The sequence below is a fragment of the Frieseomelitta varia genome, unplaced genomic scaffold (genome assembly GCF_011392965.1).
Source record: "Frieseomelitta varia isolate USP_RPSP 00005682 unplaced genomic scaffold, Fvar_1.2 scaffold_332, whole genome shotgun sequence".
NCBI classification, from domain to species: Eukaryota; Metazoa; Arthropoda; class Insecta; order Hymenoptera; family Apidae; genus Frieseomelitta; species Frieseomelitta varia.
In genome coordinates this window covers 596,488-612,545 of record NW_025110071.1, presented here as the reverse complement: position 1 = coordinate 612,545, position 16,058 = coordinate 596,488, and the positions used below count along the sequence as shown (strand labels likewise).

General features: G+C 39.7%; 1 protein-coding gene across 1 annotated transcript in view; it reads right to left on the bottom strand.

Moving 5' to 3' along the window:
• LOC122530228 (putative carbonic anhydrase-like protein 1) overlaps nucleotides 1-6,733 on the bottom strand; it is a 193,344-nt gene extending 186,611 nt beyond the window's left edge. The window contains exon 1 of the mRNA XM_043657011.1: nucleotides 5,443-6,733. Coding sequence (XP_043512946.1) covers nucleotides 5,443-5,500 — 58 coding nt within the window. The 5' untranslated portion in view covers nucleotides 5,501-6,733. The remainder of the gene's footprint in view (nucleotides 1-5,442) is intronic.
• Nucleotides 6,734-16,058: the final 9,325 nt, after the last annotated feature.

Below are 16,058 nucleotides of genomic sequence, written 5' to 3'. Positions count from 1 at the left end.
AAGCAACAGTTATGTTATAAAATAACAAAATGAAAATGAGGCAACATTATGGAAGGAAACTGTATCTGCCCCGTCAAGATGAATATGTTTTGTAAAAATTATAAAAGCTAACCACCTGGCTGTGCGGTATTTTTGCAAACAACAAACAAGGTTTCAAAAGAAACAAATTATTACGTTCAGTATTTTGTACTTATTATACGTATAATAAATTTACACGTACCGTACGATTGTAAGAAAGGAAACATACATTTGTCAGGATAAATATCTTTTACGAAATATTTTAATATGGTAATAAAAAAGAAAATTAAATTGTCATATTGTGAAATATTTTCACATGTACGTACATATTTATACGTACATATATATAAGAAATTTATATATATCATACAAATTTGTATATGTAATTTGATATTAAATAAATACGTTTAATGTTTATATACTTGTAAATTTCTATACTTGCAAAGAAGAAGAGAATAATGCGTATATAAATGTATACAAGTAGTATAAGACGCTACCTTGTCAGCCAACTCAAGTTACTACAAACTCGTCGATTAAACTTAACTTTCGTCACTATCGCGTAATTTTCTCCTCGCTTAGAAACCTACGTCAGATATTTCCCACACATTGCCGCATATATCAATAATATAATTTCGATCGTTCCTCGCTTAGAAACGGGACAATCCTAGCAATTACATCAAACGCTCCTCAAATGATGCCGCAATTTGTCCATCCATTGTGTAGCAGAATAAAGTAACCTCAAAACCTGTATGTAAACGAAAGGAACTTAATTCCGAGCGAATCAGTCCTTCGTTCACAAAACCGGGCAACGATAGACGCGCAGGAGTTCGAGGAACAAAGAGGGAGCGAACAGCTGAATCGTGGTGGCGAAACGCTCGAAACGGACAGGTGAAATTAAACGGGCCGAGACGGGTACATATTTCATTAGACGCGTAATCTTGTTTATTGCAGGGTACACTGGTAAGTAATTGAACGTAAACAGTGCAATTTTCCGGCACTCATTTGCTCGATTTCCCTTGGAAAACCGATCGATCCTCGCTAAACGAATCTTTCGCGCGTCGAAGTTCCGGCGTAATGGCCGGAGAGAACGAGAGGAAACACCGGGCACCGGGGCGAAAAAATGAAAGAATTAGCAGGCAAACAGAGGGAAAGAAAGAAAGAGAGAAAAAGAGACAGACAGACAGACAGACAGAGAGAAAGAGAGAGAGAGAGAGTAAATGTGTACAGGCTCTGGCAGGAAAGCAATCTGGGAAAACGAACTCTTAAAAACGCCACGCATTCTCGTTCATTCATTCCTCTGCTCCAAAGCGAATCGACATCGACTATTTCCCCTCTTCGCAAAGACACGAAGCTAAAAAAGAGAGGAGAGGAACAGAGAAAGAGAGAAAGAGAAGCGGGACAAAGCGAGCGAGGAAGAGAGAGACAGAAACAACGCGTTTTGATTCAGTTTCACGGCCTCGTACTCGTTCATCTTGCAGGAATTTTTCTACTTTTGTTCTCCTCTCGTTTTTTTCTTCTTTCTTTTTTCTCTCCTCTGCGTCTTTTTTTTTTTTTTTTTTTAGGGTCAACACGAAAATCCACCGTCCATCCATGCATATCGTTTTTTATTTCCCCCGACGAAAGCTCTGTTAATGCGCGCGTTAACACCCCACGATCCGCGCTGGTGTTTTTTTACAATCCCCCTTTCTTCGCCCATTGCTAGTTCACCTCACTCTCTCTCTTTCTCTCTCTCTTTCGTTCTCCCTCTTTCCTTTCTATATCTCTCTGCCGTCTCTGTCCAGCTTCCCTTCCTTCCCTCACTTCTCACTACCCAGCCCTCCTTCTCTCTGTCCCACCCTCTACGTAGATTACCAGGGCTGGCACGCCGTAAAATCTGCCGACACGTGTAAAAACGACACGCGTTAGCCCGCGGGGCTGTTCCCTATTTTATTTTCCTTACGACTATTTGCTGTAAACCAGCAACCCCGAAAAATCTCTTTGGGAACGGGCACACGGCTGCTTTAACGTCCACTCGACGACTTAACGTCCGTAATCTAGCTTCACTTAACTCTCCCGTGACGCTACGTAACCCTCCCCATCCCCACCCCCTTGCCCCATCTACTTTAGGCTCGTTCCTTCGAGGATTAAGACTACCCTCTTTCTCTCTCACTCTCTTGCTTACTCGCTCTAACTCTTTCTCTCTCTCTCTTTCTCTCTTTTCGCCTTTTTCGCAGGACCAGACCGATGGTTTATGGATTTTTATTTTCTACGCTCGTTGGAAACAAGTCGAATTCCAATCTTTTTTGTTTTTTTTTTTTTGTTTTTTTAGCTTCCCCCCTTTCGGTCGGACGAAATTTGATTAGACGAAAAGGAGATCGATAATACGAAAATTGGGGTGAAATAGAATTGCAGAGTTTGCAGCAAGAAGCATTTTATATATTTCTTACATATTTATATATTTTATACACGTATTTTTCATTTCGTTCGAAACATGTGATATTTCACTTGGTGTAAAAAAGAGTTGTTAATCTCAAGTGAAAGTGTATTAGTTGATTATGAATTTTTACCGTTTGAGACGGTATATGATTTTTAATTGCTCTTTTTCCTTTTTGTTGGTTACTGAAATCACCGGAAAGTGAAACTGTCTTTTTGTTGCAACAATTTCTTCAATTCTGTGACTTCTGACTTCCGACTAATTTCTAGTTTAATATATAAACGAAATGTTGTCACATTATTTAACGAGTATTGTAATATTGAAATTGAACACAAATAACAATCTTGATACTGCTAAGTATCAATTTTGATATTTAATAGTTTGGTATATTAATTCGATAATAGCTAACTGCAATATCAACGCTAAAATTGCAATAGATACCTTGTACACCGCAAAATTGATAGTTCGAAAATCAGAAATGTAAGAGAATTCTAACCAATATTCTTACAACGAGAAATAATTACAATACAACGTCAACATATTCAATTTCACCAAAATTAAACTTGAATCGACCGTGATACGGTTGAACAACTCACTTTCGCCATTGAAAAAGTTAGAAATTCATTTAGAGTAATAAAGTATAACAGAGTAAATTCTCGAATTGCAAATAAAAATTCTTCCCTTTTCCTTCCCTTTTCCCCCAAAAGTTTGTTAAATTGTCTCCGCGTAAATGATACAAAGTTCAAATATCCTCAAGCGTCGACAACTCTTAACCCTATTCCTTTCGTTTAAAACCAGATTAAGCCAGCTTCCTTCTTCCTCTTCTTCTCTTTTTTTTTTTTCTTTCCCTCACCCCGACTTTATTAACTAATTTGGAGTAAAGCGCGGAGGTAAGAGAGAGGAGAGAAAAAAAAAAAGGAATAAGTTAGCAAAAAGTTTCGGTCAGATGGTGGTTAGCTACAAACTTGGCTGCCGCTTTACGACACTTGCGAGTTCGCGTTCCTTCGCGTCATGCGGAACAAAACCGGCTCCTATTCGACCGCTCTCGACAAAATCCACGCGAACAATCCTGTCAATATACAATATACGCGTCAACGAGCCCGGCTTCTTCAGGAGAGGCAAAAATAACCACAATTTCTCTGGCCGAACGTTTCAATCGTACGACAACAGTTTTTTCGGATCGTTTTAAAACCGTAACTGGAAATGGTCGTAAAATATTTACATGGAAAGTTTCTCGATAAATCGTGATTGAATGAAACTCGAAAAATAGAGCTATCTGTCTACTTTGAAGATAATTTTGAAATATGATTTATCAATGAGCAACGTGACAATTAATATCAAAATTTTCTGGCTAGATAGATCTTTCAGTTTGTGTTACAACAATATTTTAAGAAATTTATAATAATATTAAAATAATGTTTGATTTCTCTATATTTGTCGCACTTTGGTGCAAAATATTAGTTGAACATTTTTAAACATCTTTTATATATTAAATATTGCTTTTGGAATGTAAGGAGAAAAATGCATTTTGTGTTATTTCGTTATGACTATTATTCAATTTATTTTAAATATTATTTTATTTAATATAACTGACTCATATTTTTGTGAATACAACTAAAGAAATAGAATATAACTAAAGAAATGCGACTGAAACGTTGTTGTTTCGTCTATCAAATATTATAAAGAGTAATTTACATCTCTGAATATTGTTTTAGACGTTTGAATTCCTCTAAACGCACAAACATCCGTGGTCGAATAATTAGAATAAAATTTTATGATCTAGATCAACATATACTTTTGTATTCATTCACTGTACACTCGATGAAAATTTAATGAGAACTTGATAAAATTTATTTTTCAAGCAAAATAAATCTAAATAAGTTTCTAATCGGACTTCAAAGACAAAGACACTATAATTAGTGTGTTTTGTAATGCAGACAGTTAATAACTATCAATTTTAATTCACACGTATAATTGATCATTGTCCTAAATCTACCGACAATGTTTGTACAGAGTAAGTGTACATATCATGTATTATTACCATACACTATGCAACACTATGAACACGATACTACGTCAAATGTGAACTATATACATATAATAGTACTGTGTCATGCAACTGTCATTAATATCAACCCTTTGCACTCGGAAGACGATCATCCACCAACTCTAGCATATTTTTCAAATAAAATTTTTCAAAACCAAAAACTTTCTCTTTCGAAAAGAGAAGAAAGAGATTGCAAAAGTTTCATAAATTCATCCGTGTAAACAGCTTTCTTCTTTCCTCCAACTTTTATCGGTCAAAATGATATAAGACACACTAACATCTTCATAGTAACATCAATAGAGCAATAAAGGATTGAGATTGATAATTATTATTATATGGTTTTGACTATCGTGGTATAATCGAAGAAACGATGATTCCTCGTGCAAAAGTAAGATGTAAAGACGTAACATGAAGTTTTTCATACTGCTGTTCGAAAGTTTGAAGGACTCGTTAATCTCATATTCGCAGCTAACCAACATAAAAATCCCACGTCGTTTTAATAACAAACGTAAAACTTAAGAGATAAAAATTTATAAATAACTGTCGGTATATTAACTAACAACACAATCCTATCCGTCGAAAAAACAAATTTTCATCGAAAATTGACAGAACGTTCCAAATTGTTAAACGCGCGTATCGTATCCGAAAAAAAAAAGTCGTGTCTGAATATTTGTCGAATACGTGACTCGATATTTGTTAATTAACCAAAATATCGACGCAACCGAGATACACGCGTCTCTGATAAATATATATTCGAGTTCAACTTCGCTGAAAACCGATTTCAGTTCGATTACGATAGAAAGGAATTCGTTCTACGTTTCCCACTGGCTCTCGCTTCGAGTCATCGGTTCCTTTCCCGTCGTGCCGGCGGATTTTCAATAACACCCCGGCGTTGGCAATCCCTTTCGTCGAGAGCCAGGGACCAGAGAAAGCTCGCTACAAAGAGAGGAAAGCAAAAGCTCACCGTTGACTATGACGATGACGCCCAGCAGGCAGAGCAGCAAGTGTCGCAGCAGGCCCATCTTCGCCCGTCGAATAGAGATCACCGGAAAAAAGGGGGGACACGCAAAAAAGGAATCCTCACTTGCTGTTGTCGGACATTGTTTTTCAATCTAGCCGGTGGGGAAAGCCCCTTTCTCGAACTGTCTCTGGCGATCAGTCGACCAGGGACAGGCGAATGTTCATCGCGATCCTGACACTTGTTACCATCTTGGACGAGAACTCCGGTGGGAGTTTATTCACCGGTGCTATTTTCTCCGAATAAAATAAAAAGAAGAGTGTCGACGATCAGGCGGATATCTCGGCTGTGAAACGAGTGACGATCGAGTTGACGATCGAAATGAAAATCACGATTAATTAAGAAAACTTTGGGCGAATACGAATGGCGATCGAATCGAACGAAGAACTGATAGGGATCCAGATTTCACTGGTTCGAGATTCGTCTCGTTTCTGTCCGTCCAGAGGTCCGTGTTTCCCTGAGAGGGATCGCAGTGTGTCTTTTCCGATCTTCCCCTCTGCGGGACGGCGACTTCCAGACGACTCTTTGTCCCTCGTATTTCAGAGCCCGGATATATAATATCTCCCTTCCTGCGGGGATCTTCGATCTGGTTGTTTGTTCTTGATGACGTCAGCTAGCCAGAAGCTGTCCCACGATCCTTTGCAAGCCCGCCGCAAACAGCGAGGGATGAGAAACCGAATCCTCTCTGGAGACACGGTGTGCCCCCGACTCCGTGCACCTCTTAACGTAATTGCTTTTACCGTGTGTCGAATTCCGACAATCTCAAACGACAAAGCAGTCAGCCTGGCCACCGCTGCTTCTCCTTTTACGCACCATCCGAAACGAAATCCTCTTACGTGTATCGCCGAGGAATCCTCGAAGGCTTTGTTGAAAATTTCTTTACACGAATGGACTCGGGGGACTCGACTCTCTCGGCGTTCAACCTTGTTGCAAATGGCAGTCAATTCTCAATGTATCGCGGCGACTCGAACAGTATATTCCGGCTGGAGGAGTCGGACAGAGTCGAAAAGTGGCGCGTCAGGGGGTGGAAAGCGACGAAACGCTCGTCGAAAGGAAACGCCACGACGGGTTTCCGGCCACGGCGAACTCGCGGCGCTTACTGAGTCTCTCCAGGCGCTCCTCGAGGGTGACGAGCACGTTTCTCACCCCCACCAGCAGCAGCCTGGCCGCCACACGAGAGGCCGCGCGGCGATCGGCCGCGCTCGCGCACTACCAGCCGCTACCACACGGTGGTTACGCGCGACTCGCCGTTCCACTCGCGAGCGTCGCGACGCTTTTCAATGAGCGAACTGACTGTGAGCAGCAGCAGCAGCAGCAGCAGCAGCAGCAGCAGCAGCAGTAGCAGCAGCAGTAGCAGCAGCAGCAGCGGCGGCGGCGACGGCGGCCAAGGCGGCCAAAGCGGCTCGACTGGTGGGGTGCAAAACGGAGAGAAAACCGCGTAAGGCGCAGACACACGTACGTAACACGTATGTGTGTACGAAGACGCGGACGCGTCCGACTCGCGGCACACAAGTTACGACCTCAAAGGGCTCGTTAACGAGCGCCCGCCAAATTAGTATAACGGCCACTCCTCTCACCCCACACGCTGTTCCAAAACATTCCCAGCTCGTGCCGTTTCTTCTTCTGTTTCTTGGGACCGGTTGCGATAACCGGTTCGAGTGTTTTCCTACGGATTCGTCCTCGCACAGGATGATCCTGAAGTTTCGAAGAGTCTCGTTTGCGGAGAGGTGAAGTCGCGTTTGGGGGTCGGAGTGAAAGAAATTTGTTGCTTCGTCAACACAGAGGCAGTAGAAATATTTGAGTTTTAATATATATATATATATATATATATATATATACTTGGAACAGTTGAGAATTTGGTATTATTTAAATAATTATTTAAATAGATTAAAGTGAAGTTCTATCTTTTTGTTTTTTGTGCTGAAAGTATCGGAGTGTCAAGTTTTTGTATTCTTCTGTCAGGAATGATTGTTAAAACATCGCCTAGTATTACACTGAACACAATAGATGCAAAAGATACTGATACGTAATGTAATCGCAGTCGTCGAGCATAGAAAAGTTTCAATAGTTGCTTTCATCTATTCCAAGTGCAATCTGTATTAATATTAACATGCGATACACGATAGCAGATCCAAAGAGAGACTCTGTAAGCTGGAATCTGTAACAAAACTCGCGTATTATTCCCTTGATGGCACATTCGTATCAATACACCTCCGATTTGTATGTCATTTGTAAGTAAAATTCAAAGCATGTTGTATCGAGCAAAAGAACACCATTAGATCGGCTGTCATTGTTCTCTCCGTAATGAGCACGGAGTTCGACTACCAAAATATTCAACTTTTACCATTAACGATCGTTATAACATACGAAAGAAAAATATTCAAATAATTATCAAGAGCGATATACAGCGGAGAGCACAATGAAAAATTGTCGACAATTTAAACTGTTATAATTACGTAAAAATGGATTGTATAACGATCTATTTGATTTCGTTTTGGGAGCGTAAATTCATTTTTGTCGAAGATGATTTCACATCATGTCGCGGATGAGACTTTGCCATTGATCGTTTACTACAAAACACGAAGGGATAATGCAACACACTCGAACGTCATTAACGTTGTATCGGCTCGGTTCTCGATAGGTTGTATCGTGTAGAATACTCGACGGATTTTTGCGTCAAAAAAAAAAAAAAAATCTACAAGCACCGATACTCATTGGCGATCGTTAATTAATCTCTACGCGATCGCGTATATCGGGAGTGATGCGAGCTATCCGTGCACTAACGAGCTACGCGTCATACACGATCGATGTAATTAATAATTAGTTTCTCCGTATCAAAGCGGTGCCGTGAACTCTACTGTCTCTCCAGAGACGTAAATAATTATCCAATAGCCGCGACAGTGTATCCTGTAATCAACAACGCGTCGATCTATGCTTGTTTAATGCAGGGAACTTTTAAAAGACCGTCGGCATCGAAAGAAGACAGACTGTCGTTACCCGACTTCCTATTTAGTTCTAGATTTTTCACACGTATTGACATCAAGTACGTCCCTTTCTCGAGAAGATTTTTCTTTTTAAATTAATATTGTTTGAGTATGTAAATTTTATTTGTCGAGACAGAATTTACGACACGGACGTTAACGCTAAAGTTAGTTTTCTGGATAAGAAATTTCTGCACAATAACAATCACCATGTCATGAACCAAGTGCACGTCAGAAAAATCGCGCAGACGAGGACAGTTGCCGAAAGATGGATTCACTCATTAGTACTTGTCATCCCACGCGAGTCAATCTCAAGAAATTTTAGAAGTTGCCTTCATACTTTCTGATTGGTCTTAATATGTTCCCTTTGCATTTTTTAATCTTTTAGAAGAGGAGACGAAAACTCTCAGGAATAAAGTCAATTATTACCACGAGCCAATATATAAAATTAGATCTGCAAATTAGATAAACTTTATTATGTACGTTTCGACATTTATTCTAAAATACACTCCTCAGCTTGACCTCGCAAAATTGCCCAAGACGATTGCAAAATCCTTTGTATTCGAATGTGAAATAAATAATTATATCCACGTCTAAAATAAATAAATCTTTATAAATCTAAAACAAACTTCGACGTATCAATTTCCTTCGTGGCCAGGCGAGAGAAAACATTCGGAAACTCGCTCAGCGGAATGAAAAAATCGGCCGTTGAACGGGCTAACACGATGAATTCTTGATCGATCGTTTCGATTTCTGCACGCGGACGGGCAGATTTTCGCCCGGCGATTTAACAAGTTCACAGCAATAACCAAGCAGAAGCAAGCGGGGATGAATTCGTCGAGGGATTAGAAAAAAAAAAAAAAAGAAAGAGGAAGCTTTTTTTCACGGCTGCCAGACCACTCTTTGATCGGCGATCCTTCAAAGCTCCGCTGAGCCCCCTGTCTCATTTCGATTCTGTTTTACTTCGCCCGCATATGGATATTCCCACCTCTCCGCGTTTTATTTCCTTTTTTTCCTTTTTGTACCCGTCCCCGTCTTTCGCTTTATTCGCGTCTTTCCATCGCCCAATTTTCGGCTTCGCGTGAAACGAGTGCAAAAAGAGAGAGAGAGAGAAAAGAGAATAGCCGCCCCCTCATTAACCGCTGCTGGTACCTCTATGGAGGAGAAGCTTCGAGCCTAAAATAGGGTAAAATTTCCCTGTCCAAACTGAAACGGATTTCGCCGCGTGCGATAAATCTATTTCGCGGACACGACCCGATTGAAACTTTTCACCGTTTTTTTTTTTTTTTCTCCCCCCACCCCATTTTTTTCTTCTTATCTTCCAAGGGATGATCACGATCCTTTGTTTTGCCCGTTGATTATGTTAAAGAGGTATTGTAAAAGATTCGTGCGATTTTGCGACGGAGTAGTCGCAATGAATTTAATGACCGTACGTCTGACCATATACTGTGCAATACTACTTGCTGCTGGCTCGAACGTACAGATTTATTTTCTTTTTCTTTTCCCAGTTTTCGATATTCGAAGTGATAACGAGCTTTTTGTTTCGTCTGCTGATCACGTTAAACAATCCGTAGAATTTTGAAAAGAAATTACTATGTATCATACTATTCGAGTAACATACATGTTGTCGGTGTGTCGTTCCTTTCTTTTCATTTTGGTAAAATTAAAGCGAAGAAAATCGAACGTACAGGTTTAGTCTTTTATTTTCTTTTTCTTTCCCTAGTTTTCGATATTCGAAGTGATAACGAGCTTTTTGTTTCGTCTGCTGATCACGTTAAACAATCCGTAGAATTTTGAAAAGAAATTACTATGTATCATACTATTCGAGTAACATACATGTTGTCGGTGTGTCGTTCCTTTCTTTTCATTTTGGTAAAATTAAAGCGAAGAAAATTGCAAAAGACTTGCATAATTATGTACGTGAAGAAATATTATCAAATAAATTGAATAATCATTTGTTTGACTGTATACCGTGCCAACACCATTTGGTTTATACTATAATGTATATTATCTCTTTTTTATTTTAACGTATATATAGAAACAAAATTGAATTATCACACGTCCGACTATATGCGAATTCTGCTTTGCTGCCTCTCTTCATTTGAATTTCACCGCGCGGATCCAAATTAGATATTTTCCCCGGATAATATAAATTAAAACGGACCAGCCGTCCCGTAAGAAACATTCGAAATCGAATAAACTATACATCGTGTCATTATTGACTGATATTTGTAAAACCAGGACGCGAAACGCATTTTCACATCCATAAAGTGTACGTGTTTATCGCGTGACGCTCATTTGCATGCATATTGATGGAATAAATTACAAAATTACGGTACAAAACTGTTCCTCTCTGTCCGTCACAAATGACATTCGCTCGGCAAAATAAAATCTTGTAAAAAAAAAGAAGAAAAACAAAGAACTGAATCCGAGAACGAAATCATCCGTGAAAATCCACTCGTGATGCTTAATTTTAATTCGTTCGACCAATCGCACAAATTTTACCACATCCCGTATAAAACGCTCACTTCATCTACATATGCGTCACGTTGTGAATTTGCATCGTTTCCCTCTTCGAAACATTTGTTAATAACGACGATGGTTCCTTCGTAACTTCAACGATTGCAACGTGGATGAAGTGTACGATGATGAGCGTGACGTGAAAACGAAATGAAAGGAGATGACGAAAGTATCACTCGACAGTATTTTCGAATTCTGAAATTCGATTCGACGAAACGTGCATACAGATATGTACAGGATGATATCCTTTTTCGGAGATTCGATTTCAAAGAAGATATTAGAAGAAATATTTCTACGTTGTAAAAAAAAAACCAAAGGAAAGATACACAGATTGTTAATAAAACATCTTAATAATTAATAAAGTCTTCCAATTATACTAAAAAAATTAAAAAAGATGATGTCCAAGTAAAACATATATTGTAATAAAATACAATGCACATTGTTATACTTCACTCGTACAATTAACAAAGCTTCCAACTGTGCTAAAAAAAAAAAAAAAGATTGAAAATGCTAAAAATTTTGAGACATTGAACCGATGATCAGCAGCTACCATAAAGTAATACAACGACATTGCAAACTCGTCGCTCGACTCTGACCTTGACAGCTGTATGCCCATAATTTGAACGATCGTCTGGTTGACGAATAAAAAAAAAAGGGAAAGACATTCGCGATAACGTGCATGATGTAATAACTCGTGGAATAAACCAAGAACCGGAATAAACCGTCCGTTTAATAGTTGTAATAAAAAAGAAAACGCGACCGTGAATTATTGAATCCCGCGTGGAATTCACCGTGGAGAGGTTTCAAAGGTGAAAGAGGTTGTTCGAAAGTGCGGCCGTTAATAATGAACGCGGCGCGTTGTCGGTGTTTCGAGTCTCGCGGACGAAATTAATGTTTTAACGGGGCCGAACGTCGCCGTTGTCCGCGACTTTCGTGCCAACGGACGGCGTTTCCCGACGTGGACCGCGCGACATAATTAAAAAATATACACGCGTACGTGTCGGATAACCGAACCCACCGATAAATATGCAAATGGCCAACGTGGCCAACCCGAAATACCGACGGTATGCAGATTCGAGCGAAAAACAAAAAGGAGAAAAGAAAAAAGTGCCAAATAAAGAAAATTTAGAGAAGAATGGATTTAAAAGCAGAAATAATTGCGCGCGCGCGTGTACATATACGCGCGGAAACATGTTACAGAAACGAACGTGAACGAACAGTGGAACGGACCATGTGTTGCAGAAATTTCAACTCAACAAACACGTGATTGTTCAAAATTGCAAAGGATCTAGAGTCGAGTCCTTTTCTTTTTAATTCGGATATATGATTAATTAAGGTGTTTCAATTGGATTGAAATAATCGAATTGTATTGGAATAATTCGCGCAGGTGAAAAGAAATTCGCGTGATTCCAGATTCGGATATTCTACGCGTGTGTCGTTTAATCAGCCGTTTGATTCGTTACTTGACTCCTCGACGCGTTAATCGACTTCGCAATCGAATTATCCGATTTGTTATTTGATTTTCATCGATCGTCAATTTCCTGAGTTAATCCTTTCGCTGCCAACGAAACGCACAGATGCGCGTGTGTGCACGTTTTAGAGAAGCTACAGCGATAAACACGTGGCAATTGTTCAACGTGGATTACATGATCGACACGAACTACTGATATCTTTCGGAAAATAATTTTCTAAGAAATACGAGTCGCGATATTCGTTTAAAATATTCCATCGTGATAAATTTACAAAAAAACAATTTATAATAAAGATAATTCAAAGATAATCCGGCTCCAAAATCTCTATAAATCTCTCTTCTGTTTTTTTTCTTGCTCTCTAAAGTACGAGCAATTCTTCTAAATGTCGCCAGGTGATTAGCCAGACAGAGGAGCAGAGAAACAAAACCGGGGGAAGAAAAAAATCAAACACCAAAACCGGCAACTTCGCGCTTTATCGCGTTATCCGGTTGACCGAGTGGCGCCGCTTAATTTATTATTTAATTTGAATTACTCGTCGATTTAGCCCGGTTTAAGCAAACATCGTGCGCGTTCTCTATCGACGATATCACCTCCTCCTCTTTCCCCCCCCCCCCCTCTTTCCCCGCAGATGCGAAATTCCTGCTCGCGCGAATTACCCGTGCCCGGATAAACTGACCACCCCGTATAACTGTCCAAGTTTATCCAGCCGCGGCGTATACCGTTCGCCAACGATTATTGTGACAATTTCATTTCGCATTATCCAGCCAAACGGCCAATGACTCTATCGGCGAAAACTACCTCGTTCGCCCTGCCAACCCCTTTCCTCCGTTCTCCGATCTCTCCCCCCGGAACACCCCCCCTTCGGAACCGTGTTGCGTCGCGTTCAGTTCTCCCGGACGAGGCGGCTACTAGCCAGCCCCGGCTACACAGCGTTCGCTAAATTTCCCTTCGGGACATGTTTCGCGCATATCGAAATCCCATTTAATCGAAATTTCGAATGAGCCGCGTTCGCCGTCCCTTGTCCCTCGTCTCTCCAACCCCTTTATCGTTGCGGACGTCCCTCACCCCCGTCGAGTCACGCCCTTGCATTTGCAAGAAGCGAGAGAAAGAGAGAAAGAGAGTTAGAGAGAGAAAAAGGAGGGAAAAACGGGTGGAAAGTGGATTGGGAATTTATTCAAAGAGAATCGGGGAAACGGCGAGTCTGGCACACACTCGGTACGGCCGAGTTTCGGTGGTTTTCGAGGGATATACCAGGTTGTTTTCGAACTGATTTTCGTCAAGTGAGGGTCATAAGAAATACAGGAGAAATATGTTTGAGATAATAATTGCCGGTTCTTGCGTACAATTATATTTCGAGGAATATAATTAGAAAAGTAGAAAATTTCTTGGGAAATTGTTTCAACGTACCAAGTATTATAGAAAGTACTATACTTTAAATATCTCGTGTATCTCTTTTATATCGTGTACATTCATATGTAAAAACCCCACAGTTTCAATTTTAACTGTTTACCCGCTCGCTTAACTATCAATCGCTAATTTTTTCCTTTGACTTTTTATCAAAATATTTTCCAAGTAATTTCACGAGAATGACTAATAAACGAAATCTAAATGAAAAATTTCCTCATCTACCGAACATTACAAAGACTATTGCATCTCTGGCCTCTATTGTACGTTGTAGCGAAAGTACGATGATATCATATGGGAAATTAGCTCGACAAACAGATGCGTAGGTTTATGTGCGTTTAATTCGATATTTCGATCAACGATTAATTGACATTGCACGGGCGAGCCGATCGTTGCTGCACGATCATTGAAATACAGAGACCGGACGTGGCTATTCCACAAAGAAATTAGATTTCGCTCGACACGGGCGGATGAATTTCTAGCATCGGTTCTCGTGCAATTAACAATACAACCGATTTTAAAGGCGAACGTCAGACTGACATATCGTTGACCGAAATCCAAAGTAAATACGATATCAGTCAAACTGACAGTTCTCCAACGCGGTCTGACCGCGTCAGTTTTCAAAATTCTAGCTGAAAGAACTAATTGGAGCCCGAAATATCCAATTGAATAAACGGGCTCGGATATAACTGAAACGTTCGCCGAAACGAAATAATTACCTCGCGGATGCGTTTATTTCGCGTGTTCCGTTAGTTATTCAGCGAGAATTCTGCGTTCTCGATCCTTTGACCCCAACTGCGATCCACTAAATAAAATACATCGCGAAGAATGACACCTGAACGATAAGTTATTAACAGTAATCGTTGATTACGAAAGCCGCTGTTTAACAGTTCTGAATTTATTTTAAGGAATTTAACGTACGATCTTGGATCAGCGTTGCATTATTACTACCGTTATTATGTATTTATGCAATAGAGTATTATTAGGCACTCTACTGTTCATGTTCATTAATATTATTAAGCCCTGCGTTGATATTAATATTATAAATATTTATTGATATTATCGGACGCCATACACTTATTAGCATTATTCGCGTTATTATAGCGAGTTTTCTATTGTTAGCCCCCCCCCCCCTCTCATAAATATTAAACTGTATTTATTAACTTGGACAATTAATTTATTCGTAGTTGAACAACTATAGAAATTATACGGTAGGAAATCGTAAACAGATATCTTTGTAAAAGTAGGCGAAGTTGATAAAAAAAAATGACTAGCGTTTTAACTGTTGAGATATCGTCACTTGACTCAACAAACTAATTACTCATTTTGCAAAACTATTAAATTGTTCTCTTCGTTCTACAAAAATATTTTATCTTTAATCCATCGCCAAGAGGTTAAATGCATTCCGAATCGTTCCAAAAAAAATAATCAAACGCGTTGTAAATGTAACGGTTCCCAGACCGTTAAATATTTTTGCAACTTTTATCATTTCAGACGAAGTAAGTAAGCGAGAACATCGCGCTGCTCACCTCTCAACTTCCAATTCCGCGTTATCTATGGTACTCAAAATAAGTGTCCAATATATACAGAGCGTTCTTCGTACACAACTAAATATCAGTTACCATAAATCATCCTCCAACTTTCCCGGCGAAATACCTTCCGCGCACCTGCAACTACACGATCCTTTTGGAACTTGGAGCGAAAAATACAATCCGTTACAAACAAATCTATCTTTACGAGCACTGGCGCAGAATCGAGAGACTCGTGTAAAATTTTTCGAATTTTTTTGACGTTCAGACTCTTTTTCTGCGTGTCTGGCAGCTCAAAGGAAAGCGGAATTCAGAATGTGAATGTCACGAAAAAATGATTGCGTAGCGTGAAAATTGCATGAAAGTTGAACGATTTAAAAAGCAAAAATTAAACAAAAATTCACGACTCCAACGCAGTTCCTTCCGCTAATTTTAAGTCGAAACTCGAGGAACCTGAAATGTAATCACGTGTCTTCGTAGAAACATCATCCCCTTGGTTTCGTAACTGAATAACTTCACTCCCCCATTCTGTTCAGTGACACATTTTCGCGACTTGAATAAACGCGATAAATTTTCGCGTAATAATGAACGAAAAGCGATGTTTATCTTATAAAAAAAAAAAAGAGAGAAAAAGGAACTAGCAATCTAGACCAACA